Genomic DNA, 25,372 nt, shown 5'->3' with positions numbered 1-25,372 from the left:
GCCGCCACACTCTGGGTCGACATCATCAAACCCGTCTGTTGCGACCCCAAAGTCTTGCTCCTGGTCCATTACCCCCAGTTCAGAACCAGTTTGGAGAAGAGGCGTTCCCAAAGACCTCACCCCCCCCCAAATAAACCCCAGACACAACACGCCATCTGTTCTTGCACTTTCACTTTTATTGCAGCGGTCACTAAAAAGTAGAAATCACCCCACTTCTCCTCTCCCCCCTCAAGCCCTGTTAGTGTTAGTACCCAAAAGCACATATTTAGCCCCCAAAAGGGGGACCACAAACACCCCCACCCCAGTGGCTGTCCAGCTAAAGAGGCACAAAAAAATAAAACATTTAAGTCGGCCAGTAAACAATTAGTAGAAGCACCTTTGGGGCAACAAGGGTGTTAGGAAGTATTTGGGGAGTCCTGATTTAGGAACAACTTGCTTTAAAAATAGCCTGTTCTCTATGGTTAGCTGGGTTAATGGCAGGGATGGGGGAGACGGACCCCCCCTGACTGGGGAATGTAATGAACGAAGCTCATCTTCCACTCAGCACAGTCGAAAGCCTTTTCCAACTTATAGCATCCTCCAGAAATTTTGGATTACCGCTCCTGGCTGGAGATAATTTCCAAAATATTGGGGGGGCACCAGGTTGGGGAAGGTGAGGAATGACTTTTAAAATGGGGGGGCAAACAAAGCAATATGGCAGCTATCAAAGGGAGTGGAATGAAGGAAGCGTCCTCAGGGTCTAGATTCATGTGCAAGGAAGAAGTTTCACCTCCGTCCTGAAAGGAACATGGCCTCTAAAACAATGGCAGGGGACCACCCTGCCAGTAGTCTGGGTCGCGGGGTTGACTCAGTGTCCTAGAGAGACCCCTTAACACACATACACACCCACACATTCAAAAGATGCCTTGTGGAAGTTGGAAAGGTGTCAAGTAACTTCTGTGTTTGGGTCTTGGGCCACATTCGCACCGGGCAGCTAAAAGCGCTAAAAAACCCACTTTAAACAGTCATGCGTTCCCCCAAAGAACTCTGGGAGATGTAGGTTTTTTTTAAGGGTGCTGAGAGCTGTTGATCCCCCTCTCCCAGGGCTACAACTCCCAGAGTTCCCTGGGAAGAGGGGCTGATTGTTAAAACTGAAGTTTGTTTGTGTGTGTGTGTGTAACAGGGGGTTTCCCAACAACTCTAGGCCCCCTTAACAAACCGCAGATCCCAGGATTCTTCCGGGGAAGCCATACCTGTTTAAAGTGATATCACCGCGGTTTAAATGGTGCGAATGTAGCCCTAGAGTCAAGGTAGCATGCGCTGAACAAGTGGACTTGGGGCCCAATCCACCGTTTCTAATTTCAGGAGTAAGGCTGCAGGGGCGTTGCCTGAAGGAGCAAATCTTAGAGCCGAGCAGCAAAAAGGCCACCCTATTGCTACTGTTGGGGCACTGCCTTCGTTTTCCCTGAGGAGGTGTCTGTGCGGGAGAAGAATCCATGGCAGGCGGAAGAGCATCGACGTGCCTGGCAAACTGGTCTGTGCGTCTCATATGAATCCTGATGGAGCAGCTTGCAAAGGACAGGTTGCAAGGGAAATATATATGTGCAAGAACTGCCCTGTCTAACAGATCCCGGTGGGCCAAGGCCTCTGCTACATGTTGCGGCTAAGAAGGCATTTCCGAACCGTGTGTGTGTCCAGGGGAGTCCCTCTCCTTAAAAACATAAAAAGAAGCAGCCCCCGCCCAACCTTTCTCTTCGCCCCCTTCAAGCTTGCTGGGCCTTCACTCAAGACTCCCCAAATCCACCCGGGCCTTGCAAGGTCCTCTCTGCCCTTTTCCAAAGCCACCTCTCCAAAACCACCAGGGCAAATTTTCTCACCATTCACTTCACTCGAGAGACAAGGCACCTTATTTCTTTTGTAAAAATACCAAAAAAGAAACAAAACCACCTAGATTTTCCACCCCTCTGCCCCCGCCAAACCCCAGGTCCTCCTCAGAGCTCCGTACAGGTGACGGGCGTCAGGCCGTGGATGAGCAGAGTGGGCCCCAGGTCTGTGGTCAGGATCGCCAGCTGCTCCAGGTAGCGCTCGTACTGCGAGGTGTCGGCCGGGGGGCGCGGGAGGTAGAGGAAGCGCACGGCCGTCTGCCCCCCTTGCTTCAAGAGCAGGTCGTTGACGGAGGCCAAATACTCGTCGGTCACCTGGAAGGTGGCGGCGTTCAGGTAGGTCTCTCTCGCCGGTTTCTCGGGGCAGCCTCCGGCCCCGGAGGGAGGGTCCGGCCTCTCAGGGTCCCCCCGGGGCCCCGCGGCATGCTGGGGGTGGCCGTGGAGGGCCACCACCTGGTCCCACGTGACGATCTTGATGGTGGCCTTGATCCTCAGCTTGGTCAAGAGCTCCCTCAGCTTCTCCTCCTTGCTGACCCAGCCCACGTCTCCCGACTCCACGCAAAGGAAGATGCGGAGCCTCGCGGCCTTCCAGGAGCTGACCATGGTGAGGATGCAAGCCATCTGCAGCAGGAAGAGGCTGCAGATGTCCACGTAGGTGGGCGAGTTGGGGCGCAGGAGGTTGAGGGGCCACACGTCGATGTAGCGGCCCTCGAAGCGCCGCTTGGAAGAGGTCGACGAAGACGAGGGCGGCAGGTCCTTCTCCAGCAGGTGGAAGTAGCGCGCCAGGCAGACGTTCTTGTGCATCTTCACCGCGTCGGAGATGATGGCCACGTACTCAGAGGGTCTCAAGGCTCGCTGGCTCTCCGCCTCCCTCACCGGCGGGAAGTGGGCCTGGAGGGCCGGCAGGTCCACACCGAACTCGTCGTTCTCCCGCGCTTGGCTGAAGGCCGGGTCTTGCAGGAAGTAATCCTCCGGGACGCAGTCGTCATAGAAGCCAAGGACCAAAGTGTTGGGTTTCATCCCTCCTGGAGAGGAAAAGGCACACACATGCAAGCAAAGTTGAAGTCAGTTTGTGGGCTTGGGAGAAAGACACCTCGCCAGGTTCAAAGATGGAGGGGGAAAGATGGAGCAGAGCAGAGGTTATCTTTTCTGAGAATCCTCCGGAAAAACAATCTCTCAAAGGACCTGTTGATGGCATTTTACCACTGTACTGTTGAGAGTGTGTTAACTTATGGTCTGTGCGTGTGGTTTGGGAGCTGCACGGTCAGGGAAAAAGCAATGCTGTCCAGGGTTGTAAAGACTGCGGAGAGAATAATTGGGTGCACTCTTCCCACCTTGGATCAAATCTATGCTTCCAGGTGCCATAAGAAAGCTGCAGAGATAGCGCAGGTTAGTGCGCACCCCGGAAACGATCTCTTTCAGCTTCTGCCTTCTGGAAGAAGGTGCAGGGTTATAAAGACTAGGAGTAGCCGCCTGAGAAACAGTTTCTACCCAAATGCGATTTTGATTTTAAAGACAGTGTAAGGTAGTCTCTATGGGAGTATATTGTATTCAGTTAGGGGGTATCAGAGTTTTTAGGGGGCTAACCAGGCTGGGATAGCAGGCTTGTTGGTTTTTGAATGTCTGATGTAATTTTTTTCAATTTCGTTGTTCTGTATGGGACAATGACAATAAAGATTATCGTATCATATCGAAAGATAAGAGATTGAAGGATATATTTTGGGGGTGCCTTTAAGTACACAGCTCCTTGTACGGGACTAGGGAGTCTTCTCCCTCTCCTTCTGGGGGCATTGGGAATTCTCCCCAATATGAAAATATAAGGAGAGCCGGTTGGGTCAAGCCAATGGCCCACCTGGTCCAGCTTCCTGCTGTCAGAGTGGACAGCCAGCTGTGCATTATGGGAAACCCGCAAGCTGGATACAAGCACGAGAGTGCTTTCTCCCTTCCTGAAGTTTCCAGCAGCTGGTATTCAGAACCATTGCTGCCTCTGACTGTGGAGGTGGAGGAGCACAGCCACCGTGACTTACATAGGTCAGTAGTCAACCCGTCCTAAAAAGACATAACACGTAAGGAAAAAGGGATGCGGGGGGAGAAGGAAAAGTGCAAGCGTGGGCACCAGTTCCGAGAAGTTGGAAGTTCCTATTTGAACCAGCTGGGATTGAAAGGATTCATGCAGCTTAATGGTTTTTTTAAAACTATTTTTAATTCTGAATTTTAAATAGTTGTAACCCGCCCTGGGACTTGCTGGTGATAAATAAAGTATTAACAATAGCAATGCTGGTTTGTAGTAAGTAGAAGGGGGTTGGGTGCCTTATATGAGAAGCTAAGAAGAGCGCGGCTGCTGGATCAGCTCAAAGGGGTCCTATCCAGCCCACCCTCCTCTTCTCAGGGTGTCCAACCAGATGACTCTTCTGGGGAGACTGCAAGCAGGAGCTGAGCTCAGCAGCAGCTGCTCTCTCCATCTGCCATACCCAACAACAGAGATCCAGTGGGATGCAGCTGTTAAGAGTGCTGGACTGGGACAGGGTGAGGCCAACACAATGCCCATAGCTTTTGGGATTGTAAGCCCGTGAGGACAAGGACTGCCTTGTTAAGCCTGCTCTGGAAGGGCTTTTTTGGCTGAAGTGTGAGCTACAAATGTTCTAAATCAGATAAATAAATAAAGAAGCATCTCCACCCCCATTGTTCTGCCCAGAGGTCCAGCTCTGAGGGTCTTCTGGCGGTTCCCTCCCTGCGAGAAGCGAGGTTGCAGGGAATCAGGCAGAGGGCCTTCTCGGTGGTGGCACCTGCCCTCTCATCAGATTTCCAGGAAATAAACAGCTACCTGACTTTTAGAGGACATCTGAAGGCAGCCCTGTTTAGGGAAGTTTTTAATGTTTGATGTTTTATTCTGGTTTTAGTGTTCTGTTGGGAGCCGCCCAGAGATGGGCGGGATATTATTATTATTATTATTATTATTATTATTATTATTATTATTTGCAGGTGAGTGGAATAGAGACCCAGGTCATCCTGGGGCTTCTCTCTCTCTCTCTCTCTCTCTCTCTCTCTCTCTCTCTCTCTGCCCCCTCCCTTCCTCACCCAAGCCGGTGATCCGGAGGAGGTGCTGCGTCCCTTGGCGGACCGAAGGCGAGAGGGTGAGGTCCACGAAGGCCTTGATGCTCAGCTTGTCCACTAGGCTCAGCCAGAAGTTGTAGTGGGCTTGGATGGGGTCGGAGGGCATCGTGTCTGCGGAGGGAAAACCACAAAAGGCAGGCAGGAAGTTACCAAGAGGAGGGGGACGGAAGAGAAGAGAATGGAGCCAGTTAGAGGCAGCAAGGCCTCTGAAGGACCTCTGAAGGACCAGGTGCACAGCCAGGGAGTCGTTTTGGACTCACAGCTGTCCATGGAGGCGCAGGTCAGTTCTGTGTCCAGGGCAGCTGTCTACCAGCACCATCTGGTGCGCAGGATGAGACCCTCCCTGCCCACAGACTGTCTGGCCAGAGTGGTGCATGCTCTGGTTATCTCCCGCTTGGACTACTGCAATGCGCTCTACGTGGGGCTACCTTTGAAGGTGACCCGGAAACTGCAATTAATCCAGAATGTGGCAACTAGACTGGGGACTGGGAGCAACCGCTGAGACCACATAAAATCGATCCTGAAAGACCTACATTGGCTCCCAGGACGTTTCCAAGCACAATTCAAAGCATTGAATCTGACCTTCAAAGTCCTCAAAGGCCCAGTAGACCTGAAGGAGCGTCTCCACCCCCATCGTTCTGCCCGGACACTGAGGTCCAGCTCCGAGGGCCCTCTGGCGGTTCCCTCACTGCGAGAAGCAAGGTTGCAGGGAACCAGGCGGAGCGCCTTCTCAGTGGTGGCACCCGCCTTCTCATCAGATGTCCAGGAAATAAACAGCTGTTTGACTTTTAGAAGACATCTGAAGGCAGCCCCGTTTAGGGAATTTTTTAACGTCCGATGCTTTATTGTATTTTTTAATATTATTATTATAATTCTACAATGCCTAGCGTGCCACAGGTCCTTCACTGAGGCTGTCTGCCTGTAGGGCAACTGGGGTCCGGATTCACAGAACCGCAGTGCTGAGCAAGCGTAGGACCAGCTTTTCCTTGCCGTTGGTTTGGGGAGCGGTCTGGACGTCTGCCCCCTGCCCTCCGCTTCCGCTCCAGGGGTCCCTCTTACCAAGGTCCCCGATCTCCACGTGCCCCAGGACAAAGAGGCCCCCTTTTTTGAGGTGGTTGATGAACTTCATGAGCTGGGAGCTCCCCCGGGGGTTGGCCACCATAAGGAGGATCTGGGGCCGCCAGAATTTGACGTGGTCTTTCCGGATATCGAGGAGGAGCAAATACTTCCGGACCTGTTTCGGTGGAAAAGGGGAAAAGTGAGAAGGTGAAGGGGTAGCCGTCAAATTGTGGAGGACAGCTCCCTCATAATAATAATAATAAAATTTTATTTATATCCCGCCCTCCCTAGCCGAAGCTCCCAACAGAGCAGTTTAACCACCAATCTGTCTCCCCCAGGGAATTGTAGTTCTGCGAGGGGAATAATAGGGGGTCTCAACCCTCAGCACTCTTAATGAAGCAGCGCTCCCAGAATCCTTTGGGGGAAGCCATGACTGTTCAAAGGGGCACCATAGTGCTTTCTGTGAGGGGAATAAAGGGGTCTCTCCTCAGAAATCTCAGCACTCTGAACCATAGCTGTCAACATTTCACTTTTTTTAAGGGAAATTCCCTTATTCCAAATAGGATTCCTTGCAAGAAAAGGGAAAAGTTGACAGCTATGCTCTGAAGAAGCCACAGCTCCCAGAATCCTTTGGGGGAAGCCATGACTGTTCAAACTAGTATTATAGTGTGCTCTGTGAGGGGAAGAAGGGGGTCTCCTCACAATTCTCGGCTCCCTTCACAAACGTCAGCTCCCAGAATCCTTTGGGGGAAGCCATGGTTGTTCAAAGGGGCACCATAGTGCTCTCTGTGAGGTGAATAAAGGGGTCTCTGCTCAGGAATCTCAGCACTCTGAACAAGCCACAGCTCCCAGAATCCTTTGGGGGAAGCCATGACTGTTTAAAGTGGTATACTGTAGTACGCTTTTGTGAGAATAGCGGGTCTCCTCACAACGTTCAGCATCTTTAACAAAGTACAGCTCCCAGAATACTTTGTGGGATGCCATGACCATTGAAAGTGGTATCACAGTGAGCTCTGTGATGGGACTAGGGGTCTCTCTTTAGGGGAAGCCATGACTGTTCAAAGAAGCACCATAGTGCTCTCTGTGAGGGGAGATTTCCTCAGAAATCTCAGCGCCTCTAACAAGCCACAGCTCCCAGAATCCTTTGGGGGAAGCCATGATTGTTCAAAGGGGCATCATAGTGTGCTCTGTGAGGGGAATAAGGGGGGTCTCCTGACAACTCTCAGCTCCCTTCACAAACTTCAGCTCCCAGAATCCTTTGAGGGAAGCCATGACTGCCTAGATATATCCAGGGCTTCTTTTTCACACGGAACTTGCCAGAAATCAGTTCTGGCACCTCTCATGTAGGCGCCATTGCCATCCTTGAGAGAACAAGGGGGGTGTTCTTGGCGAGTTCCAGCGCCTCTTTTTTTCTAGAAAAACAGCACTATATAGTGCTCTGTGTGAGGGGAATAAAGGGGTCTCCTCAGAAATCTCAGCACTCTGAACAAGCCACAGCTCCCAGAATCCTTTGGGGGAAAGCCATGACTGTTCAAAGGGGCACCATAGTGTTCTCTGAGAACAAGCCACAGCTCCCAGAATCCTTTGGGGGAAGCCATGACAGTTTAAATCGGTGCCTTAGTGTTTTAGGTGCACCGGGCGAATGTGGCCACTTGCCACTGCTCCCTCCAGAAGGTCTCAGGTTCAACCCCCAGCATCTCCAAGTGAGGATCAGGAAGGGCCCATGTCCGAGACCCACAGAGCCGCTGCTGCCAGTCTGTGCAGACAGCACTGAAGGAGGTGGGCCTGTGTTCTGACTCAGTGCAAGGCAGCTCCCTCTGCCCCCGAATTAATTTATTTTTATTGCATCTATTTATTTTTATTGCATTTATTTTTATTTCTTGCATTTCTATCTCCAAGGAGCTCAAGATGGCATGCTAAGTTCCCCACACACCCCAATTTCCTCCTCACACCAACCCTGTGAGGTGGGCTAGGCTGAGTGTCTGGCCTCCCAGGTCACGCCCAGTGAGCTTTACGGCGGAATTTGAACCCTCATCTCTCCCAGATCCTAGTCTGAAACTCTAACCACTATGCAACACCACCACCACCGGCTATTGGGCAGAGCAGTTGCTCCGCATACAGAAGGCCCATGATGGCATCTCAAGTCTTAAAAATGAGTAAACTTGAGCCAGGTAACAGGTGACAGAGCAAAATCTCTGCAACGATTATGGGCTAGAGGCAGCAACGTGTGCTGGGAGTTTAGACTGTCCGCAGGTGTAAGGAGGGTACCTGGTGGAAGATGAGGGCCTGGCTGATGTAGCCCCAGGAGGAAGCGGCGGAGCGCAGGTGGATGAAGCCCAGGAGCAGCAGCATGAGCCCCAGGCTGCCAGAGGCGCCGGCCGCACTGATCAGGAACATCATCACCAGGCAGGAGACGATGCCCAGGAGGCAGGTGTGCCACGAAAACACCTGGAAGGTGGGGCTGGGGGAGGGGGGAAGAAAACAGTGGGGAGGCAGGGAGGGGGTGCGCTCAGTACAGAGTCTGACACCGAGGATGGGGACCCTCAAATGTGGCCCCCCCACATCTCCCCATCTGGCCCTCAGTGATATCATCTTTACCCTAGCCACGCCCCTTCCTTGGCCATGCCCTCTCTGCCCTGGCCACACCCTCTCCACATAGGCCACTCCTCTCCCTCAACCACACTCCTTTCAGACAAGGCCACACCCCTTTCTCAGCCACATCTTCTCCCCCTAGGCCACACCCACCCACCCCTAGGCCACGCCCCTTCCACGGCACACCCTCAACGCCCAGGCCACACCCCTCTCTGCTCTGGCCACACCCCTCTCTACCTAGGCCACTCCTCTCCCTCAACCACACCCCTTTCAGCACAGGCCACACCCCTTTCTCAGCCACACCCCTTTCTCAGCCACATCTTCTCCACCTAGGTTACACCCATCTCCACCTAGGCCACACCCCTCCCTCAGCCACACCCACAACACCCAGGCCACACCCCTCTCCACATAGGCCACTCCCCTCCCTCAACCACACCCCTTTCAGCACAGGCCACACCCCTTTCTGAGCCACACCTTCTCCACCTAGGCCATGCTCCTTCCTCAGCCACACCCTCAACATCCAGGCCACTCCCCTCCCTCAACCACACCCACAACACCCAGGCCACACCCCTCTCCACCTAGGCCACTCCCCTCCCTCAACCACACCCACAACACCCAGGCCACACCCCTCTCCACATAGGCCACTCCCCTCCCTCAACCACACCCCTTTCAGCACAGGCCACACCCCTTTCTGAGCCACACCTTCTCCACCTAGGCCATGCTCCTTCCTCAGCCACAACCCTCAACATCCAGGCCACACCCCTCCCTCAACCACACCCCTTTCAGACAAGGCCACACCCCTATCCACCTAGGCCATGCCTCTTCCTCGCCCACACCCTCAACATCTAGGCCACACCCCTCTCTGTTCTGGCCACACCCCTCCCTCAACCACACCCCTTTCAGACAAGACCACACCCCTTTCTCAGCCACACCCTCAACATCCAGGCCACACCCCTCTCTGCTCCTACTTTGCACACCTGGCCTTGATCAGCAATAATGCCTCTTGCTTGCCTGAACAGGGAAGAGTGCGCAAGCGTGTCTGTTATAAAGGTTAAAATCCACACCCATTGCCCTGCCCTCCCACCACCGGAATATCCCTCCCCCCCCCAAAAAATAAAGGCAGTGCGTCCCTCCGGCAGAAACAGGACCTCCCCTCTCCCCAAAGCAGCCTGGCTCCACCCCCTCCCGGGAGACCACACCCACCGGAAATTGGGGGCGGAGGCCCACTCCAGCGCCAAGCAGGCCAGGTCCACGGCGGCATAGGCCACGAGGTAGAAGACGGTGACGATGCTGGCGATGGTGTTCAGTTTCCCGACAAAGAGGACTAGCTGGGAGAGACACCGAGCGGAAAAAGAGTCAGGGCGGCAGAGGAAGCGAGGGGGCTCCAGCTATGGGGCAAGAAAACCCTGTCCTGGCTCTGGCGCTGCCCGAGCCCCCTTCCTGGCATCACTTATTGGGGTTCACTGGGTCCTCGAGACCCAATTTATTCTTTTATCATTTGCTGTGAGTCCCGCTCACGGCTTTCCCACTGGAAACTACGCTGGACTAGGTGAGCCACTGGCCTGATCCAGAATGCTATTATTATTATTATTATTATCATTTATTAATTTTGTATACCGCCCTGTACCCGCAGGTCTCTTACGCCCTTACAACTGTGAGCCGGCAAAAGGCAGGATAAAAATGATCCTATCCTACCAGTCTCTAACCTGGAGCCACCCATGTTTAAGGAAAATTTTAACGTTTGATGTTTTATCATGTTTTTATAATACAGTGGTACCTCGGGTTAAGTACTTAATTCGTTCCAGAGGTCCGTTCTTAACCTGAAACTGTTCTTAACCTGAAGCACCACTTTAGCTAATGGGGCCTCCTGCTGCTGCCGGAGCACGATTTCTGTTCTCATCCTGAAGCAAAGTTCTTAACCCGAGGTACTATTTCTGGGTTAGCGGAGTCTGTAACCTGAAGCATATGTAACCTGAAGCGTATGTAACCCGAGGTACCACTGTATTCTGCTGGGAGCCGCCCAGAGCGGCTTGGGAAACCCAGCCAGATGGGCGAGGTATAAATAATCAATTATTATTATATTATTATTGATATTCCAGTTGCTTTGGACTGCGACTCCGAACAGCAGCTGATGGTAGCTGTAGTCCACACCACCTGGAAGGCTCCAGGCTAGTTTATATATTTTTAAAATCCTTTGCTCAAAGGCCACCTCACTCTATAACTGACTATCTGCAGATTCCTGCATTGCAAGGGGGCTGGACTCGATGACCCCCAGAGTCCCTCCTAGATAGATTCTATGAATCTATGAAACTGCAGCTAGGACCGCTGCTCCCCTGTCTCGCCCTTCAGCATCTATGCCAGGGGTCAGCAGGGGGCTGGTCCACTGTCCCTCAGACCTTGTCGGGGGGCGGACTATATTTTGGGGGAAAAAATAAAAATGAACGAATTCCTATGCCCCACAAATAATGCAGAGATGCATTTGAAATAAAAGCACACATTCTACTCATTGTCAAAACATCAGGCAGGTCCCACAAAACAACCCAGAGATGCATTTTAAATAAAAGTGCACATTCTACTCATGTAGAAACACACTGATTCCCAGACTATCTGCGGGTCGGACTGAGAAGGCGATTAGGCCATATACGGCTCCTGGGCCTTAGTTTGCCTACCCACGCCCTTCCTGTTTTCTCATTTTCCGATGTTGGCCGGGACAGAGCAGCTCTGAGGTTCCCCTGAGCGGCACAGGGTGGAAGGCGAAGGAGGAAAAGAGGAGAACGTACCTGCACAAGCGCCCAGGTGTAGAGGACGGCCACCCACGGGTTGCCCCCTTTGGAAACAATCTTCGCTGGAGCCAGGACGATTCCTGCCGTGAAAAGGCAACAATGGGAACTTCGGCGAGGGAAGGCAGGCTTGGGGAGACGAGGCGGGGAACGCCTGTGTATCTTCTCCAGAATTTTCTGGACCCCCAACTCCCCTCAGCCACCATGGCCAACGGGCAGGGACGACGGTGGGAGTTGTAGTGCCCGGTGGGAGTTGTAGCGCAGCGGCACCCGGAGAGCTATGGGTCCCCCCCAACACTCATGTAAAGGGGTTTTTCTGGAGGAGAAGGACTCACCAAACAGGTCGTCCTTTGCCAGGGCGTGGAGGATCCGCGACGCGCCGATGAGGTTGCTCATCGATGCCGAGAGCGACGCAGAGTAGATGCCGATCAAGACAAAGGGAGGCCATACATTGATAGCCCGGAAGAAGCCGTAGTCCCCCTTCAGCAGAGCCCTGTGGGGTAGGTAAGAACACAAGAGGAGAACTGGCACCGTTGCAAGTGCCACACAATGCCCATTCCACCTTTGTAAGAAATCAAACTTTCACCTAGACTTTGGAACTCCCTGCCTATTGACACCAGGCAAGCACCTTCCCTGTATTCTATTTTTGGCACCTGCTAAAAACATTTCTCTTCAGGGAAGCCAATCTAGAAGTTTCAATCTGGTGTTCAGCTTATTGTTGATTTAATTTTTAAAAATGATTTAAACAGTTGGTTTTAAACGGATTATTTATTAATAATTATTAATTATTAAATTTGTATAGCACCCTTCACCTGAAGATCACAGTGCAGTTCACAACATAAAAATATAAAATGAGAATGCAAAATTCACAATAGAACACAAAGAAAACGATATCCCACCCACTCACAAACACACTTAAAAAGCCATGGTTGAAGGGGAAGATTTTTGCCTGCCGCCTAAAGATATATAATGAAGCTGCCAGCCTAACCACCCCGGGGAGAGAATTCCACAAACGGGGAGCCACCACAGAAAAGGCCCCTTCTTTTGTTGCCACCCCCCCTGGACCTCTCATAGCGGAGACACACGAAGGATGTCCTCAGAAGATGATTTCAGGGTCCGGGGTCAGTTCATATGGGGAGAGGTGGCCCTTGAGGTATTGTGGCCCTGAGCCATTAACGGCTTTATAGGTCAAAACCAGGACTTTGAAACCTAATTGGCTGGCAGTGCAGTCGGGCCAGGAATTTCTTCCTATATATATAGAAATGAAGGGTGTCATCACGCTCTGCAGTTGACACGAGGCCATGCCAACTGCAGTGCGAGGAACCTCAGGCAGGCCCATGTGAGCTGTTTAATGGGGAGGGAGGACAGGTTCTGTGAAGCCCCTCCCACTCCTGAAAAGGGGTGGGGCTTGGGGAGGAAGGGAGGGGCTTGGGGTGAGCTGTGCGGGAGATAGGGAAGGGGGTCAGTAAGGTGTAAAGGGAGGGGGGATTTATCATTTGTTGGAGGGTAAAGAGATATTAGCGGGACCTGCCCCTAGCAAAATATTTATTTGCTTTATTTCATTTCATAAAGTCCATACGCCGCTCGATCGTTGAAACCCACCGAAGCCGGTTTGCAAATGAACTACCACCCACCTCTCGCAGGTGAAGCTGGTCATGAAGAAGAGAAGGAAATAGATGACAAAAGTGTAGACCACGGCAATGATGGTCCCTTTCGGGATGGAGCTGCTGGCGTTTTTAAGTTCCCCTATTTTAAAAGAAGAGGGGTGAAAACAGCTGCCGCTTTAAGGCAAGTTGGGATTTTGGTTTTGCATTCCCCACCCCTCTTGTTTTTGTCATATATTGGAAATTAACCAAACTACGTTTTAAAAAAAGGCTCTCCCTGCAAAATGGGTGAAGGGTCCCAAGCGCCCAGCCACGAGAAAGGAGTGCATGCGCCCCCAAAACCCACCTCCTGCTGCCCCCCTCGCCCCGGCCCACCCTCCCAAAACCTCACCTGACATGTTGGACCCGGCCATGATGCCCGTGCAGCCGTTGAACATGACGGCGAAGACGGTGGCGAAGGACATGATGTTGTTGGTGGTGTAATCGCGAGAGTACATGGCTGCGGAGGGAGAGAAGCATGTTCGTAGGAGACACACACACACACAATGTATGCGCCCACATAACTGCTTTGATCAACGAGACTGGCACTTTCGCCTGTGCCACACAATGCCCTCACTGCACCTGCAAGAACCTGGGCATTTAGTGTGGCAGCACCGACACTTTGGAACTCCCTGCCCATTGATATCAGTCTCGCACCTTCGCAGCATTCCTTGCCTACCTGCCCGCAGACTGTCTCGCATGCTCTGGTTATCTCCCGCTTGGACTACTGCCATGCGCTCTACGTGGGGCTACCTTTGAAGGTGACCCGGAAACTGCAATTAATCCAGAATGTGGCAGCTAGACGGGGGACTGGGAGACCACATAACACCAGTCTTGAAAGACCTACATTGGCTCCCAGGATGTTTCTGAGCACAATTCAAAGTGTTGCTGCTGACCTTGAAAGCCCTAAACGGCCTCGGTCCAGTATACCTGAAGGAGCGTCTCCACCCCCATCGTTCAGCCCGGACACTGAGGTCCAGCTCCGAGGGCCTTCTGGCAATTCCCTCCCTGCAAGATGTGAGGTTACAGGGAACCAGGCAGAGGGCCTTCTCGGTGGTGGCGCCCGCCCTGTGGAACGCCCTCCCAGCAGATGTCAAGGAAATAAACAACTATCTGACTTTTAGAAGACATCTGAAAGCAGCCCTGCTTAGGGAAGTTTTTAATGGCTGATGGTTTAATGTATTTTTAATCTTTAGTTGGAAGCTGCCCAGAGTGGCTCAGCCAGATGGAAGGGGTATAAATAAATAAATAAATAATAATAATAATAATAATAATAATAATAATAATAATAATCCTTTTGGCATCTGTGGAAGGCATTCTGCCTGCCCAGTTGCTCAGAAAGTTTGCAGGAGTTTCTGTTTGTTTCCTTTTGGCTTTTAGCTCTCTGTACGTATGCCCAGTTGGCGAAGTTCTGCTCTGGGCCTCCTCCCTCGGTCGTTCTGCACACGCCGTAGCCTTACCATACATGTTGTCCCTGAGGGTGGAGACGTTGAACCCGGTGAAGGAGGCGTTGAAGCTGTGGTTCCCGTCCCGGGAGACCACGATCTCCCGAGGCGACACGGCGAAGAAGCTGGCGAAGATGGTGATGAGGACAGCGTTGACCACCAGGAAGATGAAGAAGGCCGCCCGGGAGTAGATATGGGACCCCACCAGGCAGACCAGTAGGCAGACCAGGAGGACGACTGAGCCGTAGAGGAAGCTGTACAGGTAGCCCTGGGGGAGAGCCTTCGCCCCGGGAGGGTCGGATCCGTCTGCAGGCGTTGGGGAAGGGAGGTTAGGAATCACAGAATCACAGAACTGTGGATTCGTAAGGGGGACCCCCAAAGGTCATCCAGTCCAACCCCCTATGATGCAGGAATTTCAGCTGATAATCTCGTTGTTTTGTTCTTTCGTAAACGGCTTTGAGGTCGTTTCTTCCCCCCCGCCAATCAAGCAGAATATAAATTGCACGACATAAATACTGTATTTTTCGCTCTATAAGACGCACTTTTCCCCTCCTAAAAAGTAAGGGGAAATGTGTGTGCGTCCCTCTTGCTGTTCTAGCTTCTGGCTTAGCCGTGCGAAGCCTCTTCAGGGCACAGGGAGCCTCCGGGCAAAAGCCTGGGGTAGCTGCGCTCCCTTTAAAGAGCTGCGCGGAGCGTGTGTGCGGCTCTCGGGGGCTTCTCCCTCCTTGGGGAAAGCCTGCAAGTGCTGCACACACGCTCCTCCTCGCAGCTCGTGAAAGGGAGCCCTGAGCAGAGCCTGGGGTGCATACAGGCTCTGCTCAGCGCTCCCTTTAAAGAATATTTTTTCCCTTGCATTTCCCCTCTAAAAACTACGCACATCTTATGGTCAGTTGCGTCCTATGGAGCGAAAAATACGGTAAACACCTCTTGCTCGTCTTGACACCCACCTGCTCCAAAGTCGTCCAGAATGGCTTCCACCAGCCCAAGGACATAGACGCCGCAAGCGCAGACGTTGGCCAGGTAGAACATGAGCCCGATGCTGCCGCCAAATTCGGGGCCCAGGGTCCGACTGATCATGACTGAAAGCAGCCGGGTTGGGGAGGGGGAGGAGGGTTGTCAGTTAAGGCAAAGTTTCGAAAGAGGAGAAGTTGAGAAACCGCCACCCTCCCAAACTCACAGAGGATGAGCATAGCTGTAGAGCCTCCATGTCCGATGGAAGTCTACCTCAAATTACCAGGCAGCCTGGAGCAGGAACTAGTGAGGGCCGACTCCATTCGGGCCACAATTCAAGGGCCTCTTTCTGGGATGGTCAAAGTTGAAGCAAGTTCGGGTGGGATGGGGGGCAGAAAGGACTTTTATCGTAGTCCCAAGTGTTTCAGAGCGACATGCACCTCCTTTGGGAGCTTGGAAAAAGCTTTCCAGTTCTTTAAATCCTTGCGGGATCAGGCCCATCTACTCCAGCATCCTGTTCTCACAGATAAGTGGAGGCAGAGCGCAGAGCAGGCTTCCTCAACCTCGGCCCTCCAGATGTTTGGGGAGTACAACTCCCACCATCCCTAGCTAACAGGACCAGCGGTCAGGGATGATGGGAATTGTAGTCTCAAAACAATCTGGAGGGCCGAGTTTGGCTGGCATAGAGAAATCCTGGCCAGCAGCCACCGACAGCCCCTCTCCTCCTCCATGAATTCACCCAATCCTAAAGCCGTCCAGGTTGGTGGCCATTGCTGCCTCCTGTGGCAGGGAGTTCCATAGTTTAACTGTGTGCCGCGTGAACAGATGAAAAAGCAAAAGAGGAATGTAAATGGGTAAAACTGATGGTAATTGCAGCCAGGCAGGTTATAGCGAGTAATTGGGAAAATGCAGAAGAGCTAGGGGTGAACCAATGGAGGAAAAAACTGAATAATATTATAGTTTTAGAATATCTAACTGTAAAGATACATAAAATGAAAGGGCTTAAGGTCAGTGAGAAAGAGGAGGATTGGTTTGAGAAGATACTGAATTATTTGGGTAGGTTTGAACAATTTGGGGCAATTAAAATGTTAAAAGTTAAATAAACCTTGTGGAGGGAGGAATGTTAAGGTATATAAAGGTAAAAGTATATAAAGGTAAAGGTATATAAAGGCAGAGGGACCCCTGACCATTAGGTCCAGTCGTGGCCGACTCTGGGGTTGCAGCACTCATCTCGCTTTACTGGCCGAGGGAGCCGGTGTACAGCTTCCGGGTCACGTGGCCAGCATGACTAAGCCGCTTCTGGCGAACCAGAGCAGCGCACAGAAACACAGTTTACCTTCCCGCCGGAGTGGTACCTATTTATCTACTTGCACTTTGATGTGCTTTCGAACTGCTAGTTTGGCCGGAGGAGGGACCGAGCAACGGGAGCTCACCCCGTCGCAGGGATTCAAACCGCCGACCTTCTGATCAGCAAGTCCTAGGCTCTGTGGTTTAACCCACAGTGCCACCTGCGTCCCTACAGCGCCACCCGCGTCCCTATGGTTGATTTGAATATGATATTATTGAATATGTATATTATTGAATATTTATATCCAATGTATCTGCCGCCTGGGGGGTTTCACTGTTTGTGTTTTGGTGCTTGGTAAAAAATATATAATTTTTTTAAAAAATAATTGTTTTTGCTTTTTCCCACCCGCCCACTCTCCCCCCTTGCTCCATCCAAGATCACCCAAAGTGCGTCGAATTGGCCCCCCCAAAAAAGGATACAGTAAGCCCCGCCTGCCTGGACCGCTCCATTGGTGGAGATGGCACAGACGGACAGGACGGTCAAGGAAATGATGACATACGCCACCACCAACATAAGGAGAGACTGCAGGAAGCCTGCGTGGCCGATGACAAACCCTGCGTGGAGACACGGATCAAGGTCAGGTTTGGGGGTTTTTTTATAAAAGGGGGGGGTGCAGAGAAGGACAGCCGCCTCGGTGCCTCTCGAACCCAGAGCCCGACTCACCCACACGCATGAAGACCACGATGCTGAACATGGAGAGGACCGTGGGGACGATGACCCCGAAGAACGTCGACAGCTGCCGGGCCGGGTCATGGTGGGAGCTCCCCGTGGCTGTCCCCGCCACCCCCACCACCAGGGGGGCCTCTTCCTGGCCGCCCCCTGGCATCTCGCACTCGCTAGAGACCCGGAAGAGCCGGTAGCTGAGCAGAGGGGAGCTCTCTGTAGACATGGCCTGGGGGGGCCGCAAGCTCCCCACTTTATCTAGAGGTCAGAAAACAGGAAGAATGGGGAGAAAGAGAGAGAGATATATTAGCTGCAGCAGTTGTAACCATCAGCTCCAATCGCTGGATCAGACCAATGGCTCATCTTATTATTTTTTAATATAATTTTTATTAAGTTTTCCATATTTTATTACATTTCCATATCAAAAAATAATAATTCATGACTTAAGACAGTGCTTAAATAAAGTATCCGCCTCCTTCCTTCCCCCTAGCAGACTTCCATATCTCATTACCAATTCCTCCACATTCCTAAATTCACTTTTTTACCTTAAATCAATCTTTTAACAATCGCCTACTTCTAAGTAAGTCAGCTCCTTAATTTCCCATTACCAAACATTTCAGCTTACACCTACAAATGTATCCAACTGTTTGCAATTTTCTTTCATATAGAGTATAAATTTGCCCCAGTCCTTTTGGAACAAATCGTCACAGCGATTCCGAATCTTCCCCGTCAGCTTCGCCAGCTCCACGTATTCGACCGTCTTTACTTGCCAATCTTCCAAAGTGGGGAGTTCTTGGTGCTTCCATTTCTGGGCCAGGAGTTAGGGGTTGAATACATGAACAAATTTACATCTTTCATTTGGATTTCCTCAATTAACCCCTACAGCAAAGCCTCTGGTTTTTTGCTGAAATTATACTTAAATATCTTTTTCAATTCATTATATATGGTATCCCAAAAGGCTTTAATCTTGGAACATGTCCACCACATATGCAAGAAATTTCTTGCCAATGGCCCATCTTAGTCCAGCATCCTATTCTCACATTAGCCAACCAGATGTGCATTACAGTGGTACCTTGGTTCCCCAAAGCCAAAAACCCAGAAGTTCCGTTTTTCAAAAACCGGACGTCTGATGCGGCTGTCGGCTATTGTTTCCTGGGCGCCTGCACCCATCTGAAGCCGCGCCTTGGTTTTCAAACATTTCGGAAGTCAAGCGGACTCCCGGGACGGATTAATTCTGGCGCTTTTGTTTTTGCTGTTTATTTTGCGCTTTTGTTTTTGAGGCTTTTCTGGTTATTTTGTCTTTTGCGACTGTGTGGAACCCAGTTCGGCTACCAATTGATTGATTGTGTGTGACTGCAGAAATGGATAAAAGCCCCCCATCCAAACTATGACTATCATCCGCGCAGGTAAGGAAAAAATAATAATTTTAATTTCTGTCATCTACAATGTTGCCTTGTTTATTTTATAGCACAGTACACTGATTATTGCTTTCATTTTATGGATCAATGGTCTCATTAGAAAGTAAAATTCATGTTGCACTGCTGTTTTCAAAAGTCTGGAACGGATTAATCGGTACAGCATGAGACTCTTAATCTCAGGGACTTGGGTTCGAGTTCCGGGTTGGGCAAAAGTTTCCTGCGTTGCAGGGGGATTGGACTAGGTGACCCTAACTCAACAATCCTAAAATTCTATGGATCCGAGGCCAAGAGACCTCTGCTCCTCCACGAATTTGCCAAACCCCATTTTAAAGCCATGCAGGTCAGTGGCCAACCCTGATTCTGTCCTGTGGGAGTGAGTTCCATAGGTTAACTCTGCATGCCAGGCAGGAGCTCTGCCCCTGAACTACACAGGCTCGTTCCTCAAGGAAAGGTGTGTTGGGGGGGTAGGTGCTGGAACAGGGAGGGTCCTTGGGGGGGGTTGGGGGAGACTGCTGGGCCCCACGACCCACTGGCATGGAAGCAAGCTCTCTTCGTGGATCCTCTTTGGGACCATTCAGCGGTGAGCACAGAATCATAGCTTTGTTGTTGAGGGTCCCCCAAAGGTCATCCAGCCCAGCTCACCCCCCCGCAAAGCAGGAATCACAGCTGAAGAACCCTTGACAGGCGGCCGTCTGACCTTTGAGGAAGGGGAGTGCACCACCTTCGGAATAAGGAATTTGGTGCATGCTCAGAGGAGCCCATGTGTCTATTGTTGCACAACCAGGACAAAAATAAGTTATTATTATTATTTGTTCAATTGATAAAGGGTCCCCTGAGCGGTAGGTCCAGTTGTGCCTGACTCTGGGGTTGCGGCGCTCATCTCGCTTTACTGGCCGAGGGAGCCGGCGTACAGCTTCCGGGTCATGTGGCCAGCAGGACTAAGCCGCTTCTGGCGAACCAGAGCAGCGCATGGAAACTCTGTTCACCTTCCCGCCGGAGCGGTACCTATTTATCTACTTGCACTGGTGTGCTTTCGAACTGCTATGTTGGCAATTGATCATACACTGCCCTTTATCCAAAGATCCCAATATTAAGAATGTAGTTTATGCAGCATAACAACGAATAGCATAACACAGGGCATAATAATAAAATAGTCATAATAACAGTGGGTTAAATTTTTTTAAGGAGGGTGGGGAGAGTGGCATTCAGCCAACTCCCGTTAAAAAAATGATACGAGGGAGGACAGGAAAACCGGGTAATAATTTGTAACACCCCCCCCCAAAAAAAAGAAATGTGCTAAAAAGCATCCATGACTCTAGATCAGGAGTGATCCCCTCCTAAACTCCCCCCCCCCAAATCTCCTGGGATTCCGGTTTACCAAGCTGGGGGGGGGGATTTGGGAAGGGCATCCTGAGAGCAGAGATTTTCCCATCAAGCCAAGGGGCGCAGCGGGCCCCTTACCAGCCCCAGGGGCGGGACCGTGATGCTGAGATGGGGACCCGATCCTCTCAGGGACCCAGGAGTCCGAGCCAGCCGCAGCTCTCCCTCCCAGCCCTTCTCCTCCCCGCCCCCTCTCTCCCGAAGAACCCAGGCGTCCTGGCTCCATCCCCCGGGGGTGGGTGGGGCCCCCGCTTCCTTGCAACCCCACCCCCCACCCCAGAGGGACCCAGGCGTCCTGGCCCCCCCGCCTGGCACCGACCTGGCCGCGTCCTTTGCAGCAGCCCCGGGAGGCGACATGGAGCTTCAGCCGGACCGGCTCCAGCGCCGGGCGGGTCACGGGCTCTTCATGTGACCGGCCCGGCCCGGCTTCCTCCTCCTCCTGCCGGGATGCGATTGCATCCGCCGCCGCCGTGAGCTCAGATCCTGCCCGGGAGGAGCCTCGGCTGGCCGGCGAGGAAAAGGAGGAGGAGGAGGAGGAGGAAGGCGGAGGCAGCTGCAACCCACCCCTCAAAAAAAGAAAAAGGCCAGGCAGGCTCGACACGCGTCGACCCACTAACCCGCGCCACCCACCGTTCTCACGTTACGCGTGTACTCGGGAGGCCATGGAGCGCCGCGCCTCTTGCCTCCCCCGGACAAAGGAAAGGGCTTGCCTTCCTGGGCTGCCCTGTGTATGCACAGCAACCGGATTTCTTGCAAGGGCAGACACGTGTTTTGGGGTTGGGTGGGGACGGGCGGGTTGCGTGGCTGGAAAAAGCCCGCCCTGGGGCTGGTTCTCTGCCTACCCAGGGCGTGTGTTTGCGTGTTCGCCTTCTTCCTAACATTTGTCACCCTGGACCTGAGTCTCTGGCAACAGAGACTTCTTTTAAGAGTGTTTTTGTTAAATTCTGTCCATTGTAACCCAAACAGGCAAATGCATAAAAACTATTTTTTTTAATGCTTTTTATTGAGTTTTCATTTTAAATACACCAACAAACAAACGGCTCTACGGAGCATAAGGCAGGATACATGTAAAAAGACTTGATGTTTTTGTTTGTAGGCAAATGCATAAAAACTAAACCAAACTAGGGTTGTCGTAGGCTGTTGACATTCACAAGAAATGTATATATATAAAGCTGGTTATCCGGATATTTGTGATAAAATACAGGCAGGTAAGTGGGGGGGGGGAATAGATTTATTTTTAAAGGGGAGGGGAGGATATTCCTCCAGGGCTCTGCTCCCCCCCAACCCCCCCAAAACCTTATTTGGTTAAAGGGGCGTCAAGGTCCTGCTCAAGGTTTTCCTTCCCCAAAGGAGCCTTTCACTTCCCTCTGCAAAGTTGCGCCATTTGACCGCATTCTATCGCTTGCAGAGATTACGGCCATCAGTGGGTTTTTCCACATGGAAACAGAGGTGTGATTCACTTAAAGGTTGATAGCCGTAATAAGATAGCCAGCAGCCTTAATTCAGCCTCTCCCCCCAACCCGGTGCTTCCAGGTGTTTAGGACTACAATTCCCAGCATCCACAGTTAGTTCAAAATGCACCAGAAGGTATACAGTATAGGGACTGGGAAATATTCAAAGAATATCTAAAATCGTACTGTACGAACAATAAGACACTGGCAGAAATAGAGTGATACTGGTAAGCAAGAAATGCATAAAATATTATATATATATATATATATATATATATATATATATATATATATATACACACACACACACACACACAAAACAAAATAATATGAATCTGTGCAAGGAATACAGATAATATAAGTAGTATGAGAATTATTGGAAGTTATATATTTTAATTTGTCGTGTAAGTGTAATATGTCTTACTTTATTCTTTCTATTCATTTGTAGTGGTTTTTTTGTTTTGTATGTTATGCAATTCATGTATATTTACTGTATGTGAAAATTAATAAAGATTTTCTAAAAACAAAATGCACCTGGAGATCCAGGAAGTTGCTTCCGCAGCCATAATGGGAAGGTGTTTTCTTGATGGACTGTGGACACTATGAGTCATGTGGGTGGGGAGAGAGAGAGTGTGTGAATTCAGCAGCGCTTAGTTTGTCAATGTTGTTAATATTGCTTTGTGGATTATGAGTGCTGTAACGCTTTGTGGGTTTTATAACAGGACTTTTCTTGTGGTTGTGCTGTTTATGTTTTAAGTTGTTTTGTTCGTAGTTTGTTTTGTAGAAGGTGGTTGTTTTTATTGATGATCTGTTGTTTTATATAATTTACGTTGCAATCGTGATATTCTACTATGTTGTCGTTTATTGAACGTAAGCCGCTTTGTGACTTCTCGTGAGCGAAGAGCGGCGTCGGAATATAACAAATGAATGAAATGTAATCAAGGAGGAACTAAAGAACCTTTTAATGAGGGTGAAAGAGGAGAGCGCAAAATATGGTCTGAAGCTCAACATCAAAAAAACGAAGATCATGGCCACTGGGCCCATCATCTCCTGGCAAATAGAAGGGGAAGAAATGGAGGCAGTGAGAGATTTTACTTTCTTGGGCTCCATGATCGCTGCAGATGGTGACAGCAGCCACGAAATTAAAAGACGCCTGCTTCTTGGGAGAAGGGCAATGACAGGCCTAGACAGCATCTTGAGAAGTAGAGACACCACCTTGCCAACAAAGGTCCGTATAGTTAAAGCTCTAATTTTCCCAGTAGTGATGTATGGAAGTGAGAGCTGGACCATAAAGAAGGCTGATCACTGAAGAATGGATGCTTTTGAATTCTGGTGCTGGAGGAGACTCTTGAGAGTCCCATGGACTGCAAGAAGATCAAACCTCTCCATTCTGAAGGAAATCAGCCCTGAGTGCTCACTGGAAGGACAGGTCCTGAAGCTGAGGCTCCAAGACTTTGGCCACCTCATGAGAAGACTTGACTCCCTGGAAAAGACCCTGATGTTGGGAAAGATGGAGGGCACAAGGAGAAGGGGACGACAGACGATGAGATGGTGGGACAGTGTTCTCGAAGCTACCAGCATGAGTTTGACCAAACTGCGGGAGGCAGTGGAAGACAGAAGTGCCTGGTGTGCTCTGGTCCAGGGGGTCACGAAGAGTTGGATACGACTAAACGACTAAACAACAACAACAGACACACTCCTCCATTGTGCACATGACAGAATTTAAAAACGAAAAAGTGCCTTAGCCCCAACCAAAACCACTTAAATCAGCCTCTCCCCCAACCTGGTGCCCTCTGTTTTTTGAACTACAACTCCCACCAGCCCTCAGGCTAGGGGAGGTGACACTACACACAGCATCAAATCTACCAGGCAGATATTATTCATCTGCAGGGGGAGGGGGGATTTGCAGGGGCACGTAGGAATGTGTGTTTATCCATCGAGCATGCACAGATTTCCACTCTGCATGCAAGCAAAACCCCCATTGAAAGCGAGTGTGATGGATTCATCGCCCTGTTGCATTGATTCGTTTCTGGCCCTGTTGGCGTCTGTTGCATAGCTGTTCAGCAAGAGATTGTGCGCCTCCTGCAGGCCAGGCCCGCTGCAGCCTTCCACACCCCATGGCTTCCAATGCAGTTGCCTTGGCCAAGGTTATCAATCCAGTGCGATAAGAGCCAAGCCACAGGCAGGCCCAATTGCCCCACAGATAAGATACCGCGATAACCCAGTGGCCTTGCTAACAGCCCTTCAAGATAACTGCACCGGGCGTCCGACTCTGCAGGATAATGCGTTCTGCAGATTAATGAAAGGGAGAGGGGGAGAATTTAGGAATGCAATAAGAGCCAGGCCGCTGGATCATGCCAAAGGGGGCCCATCTAGGCCAGCATTCTCTCCCTCCCCCCCCAATAATATTTATTAAGTTTCAAACAAATACAACACATACTTTAAAACCAATGAAACAAAAAAGAAAAAGAAAAAAGAAATAAAACAAATATAACAAATAATAACCAAAAATATAACCACAAGCACATAAACAGTAAAAGTTAATTAATTAAGCTTCGAACTTCATAAACATATTACTTGACTTCCTCTAATCTCTTCCATCTGAATTTCCTTGTAACTGAATGTAGCAGTTCCAATATCATTATTCAAAAAACAATATTCCGATTATAATCAAATTTCTTAACTTTTCTTAACATTCTGTATCACATTTATTTATTTAATCCTAGGCCTATTTAGTACTTTCAAGTAACTACTAATCTTTAATATTACAATATTCAAATAATCTTTAAATTTCTTCCAATCTTCTTGATATTCCTCTTCTTTCTGGTCATGGATTCTCCCAGTGAGATCAGCCAGCTCCATAAAGTCCATCATCTTCACCTGCCATCTGCACGAATTTTAATAGCCAAAAAGTGGAAAACACAAGAATAGGCCGGCATTCTCTTCTCACAGTGGCCGACCAGCAGGGGGGGTGGGCTTTGGTAACCTTTTGTAATATGGACCCCTACGCAAGGGCAAGATTTGGTGCCCCAAAATGGATCTTCTTAATGGTTTATCTTCTGTTTTGTGCCTACTTGGCTCAACACCCTGTGCAGGGGAACCACCCGCACCATCCTATATCTGGCGCGGCCGATCAGCGAAGAGGGTTCAAGCACAAGATGCCCTTTATGGGAAGCCCCCATGCAAGATTTGAGCATGAGAGCGAACTCTCTCCCCTCCTGCAGTTTCCAGCAAGTGGTGTTCAGACGCATCTCTGCCGCCAACTGTGCAGGCAAAGTTTGGCCATCATGGCAAGTAGCCATTGATAGTCCTCTCCTCCAGAAATTTGCCCAATCCGCTTTTAAAGCCATCTAGGTTGGGATGCGGGTGGCGCTGTGGGTTAAACCACAGAGCCTAGGACTTGCCGATCAGAAGGTCGGCGGTTCGAATCCCTGCAATGATGGGGTGACGTTGCTCAGTCCCTGCTCCTGCCAACCCAGCAGTTCGAAAGCACGTCAAGTGCAAGTAGATAAAGAGGTACCACTCCGGCGGGAAGGTCAACGGCGTTTCCATGCGCTGCTCTGGTTCGCCAGAGGCGGCTTAGTCATGCTGGCCACATGACCCAGAAGCTGTACGCCGGCTCCCTCGGCCAGTAAAGCGAAATGAGCGCCGCAACCCCAGAGTCGG

General features: G+C 50.7%; 1 protein-coding gene and 1 long non-coding RNA gene across 3 annotated transcripts; both read right to left on the bottom strand.

Moving 5' to 3' along the window:
• Positions 1-156: 156 nt before the first annotated feature.
• On the bottom strand, positions 157-20,980 carry SLC12A9 (solute carrier family 12 member 9). 2 transcript variants are annotated; one of them, XM_053361183.1, is made up of 14 exons: positions 20,886-20,980; positions 17,458-17,715; positions 17,214-17,348; positions 15,443-15,574; positions 14,511-14,801; positions 13,403-13,510; positions 13,042-13,153; positions 11,743-11,900; positions 11,408-11,490; positions 9,831-9,955; positions 8,304-8,496; positions 6,036-6,210; positions 4,941-5,087; positions 157-2,887 (listed from the first exon to the last, which is right to left on the bottom strand). In XM_053361183.1, exons 2-14 carry the CDS (start codon positions 17,681-17,683, stop codon positions 1,971-1,973), a joined length of 2,802 nt encoding a protein of 933 aa, XP_053217158.1. In that variant the 5' UTR covers positions 17,684-17,715; positions 20,886-20,980; the 3' UTR covers positions 157-1,970. The 2 variants fall into 2 exon arrangements, with proteins under 2 accessions (XP_053217158.1, XP_053217157.1); XM_053361182.1 differs by lacking the exon at positions 20,886-20,980 and adding an exon at positions 20,575-20,659.
• Positions 8,681-9,218, bottom strand: LOC128399592 (uncharacterized). The gene is made up of 4 exons (XR_008327242.1): positions 9,185-9,218; positions 9,045-9,110; positions 8,814-8,872; positions 8,681-8,756 (listed from the first exon to the last, which is right to left on the bottom strand). It is a non-coding gene; the product is annotated as an uncharacterized LOC128399592 (long non-coding RNA).
• Positions 20,981-25,372: the final 4,392 nt, after the last annotated feature.

This window comes from Podarcis raffonei, chromosome 13, assembly GCF_027172205.1.
Source record: "Podarcis raffonei isolate rPodRaf1 chromosome 13, rPodRaf1.pri, whole genome shotgun sequence".
In the NCBI taxonomy this organism is placed as follows: Eukaryota; Metazoa; Chordata; class Lepidosauria; order Squamata; family Lacertidae; genus Podarcis; species Podarcis raffonei.
The sequence above is the reverse complement of the archived record's forward strand: the minus strand, read 5'-3'. Positions and strand labels throughout refer to the sequence as shown.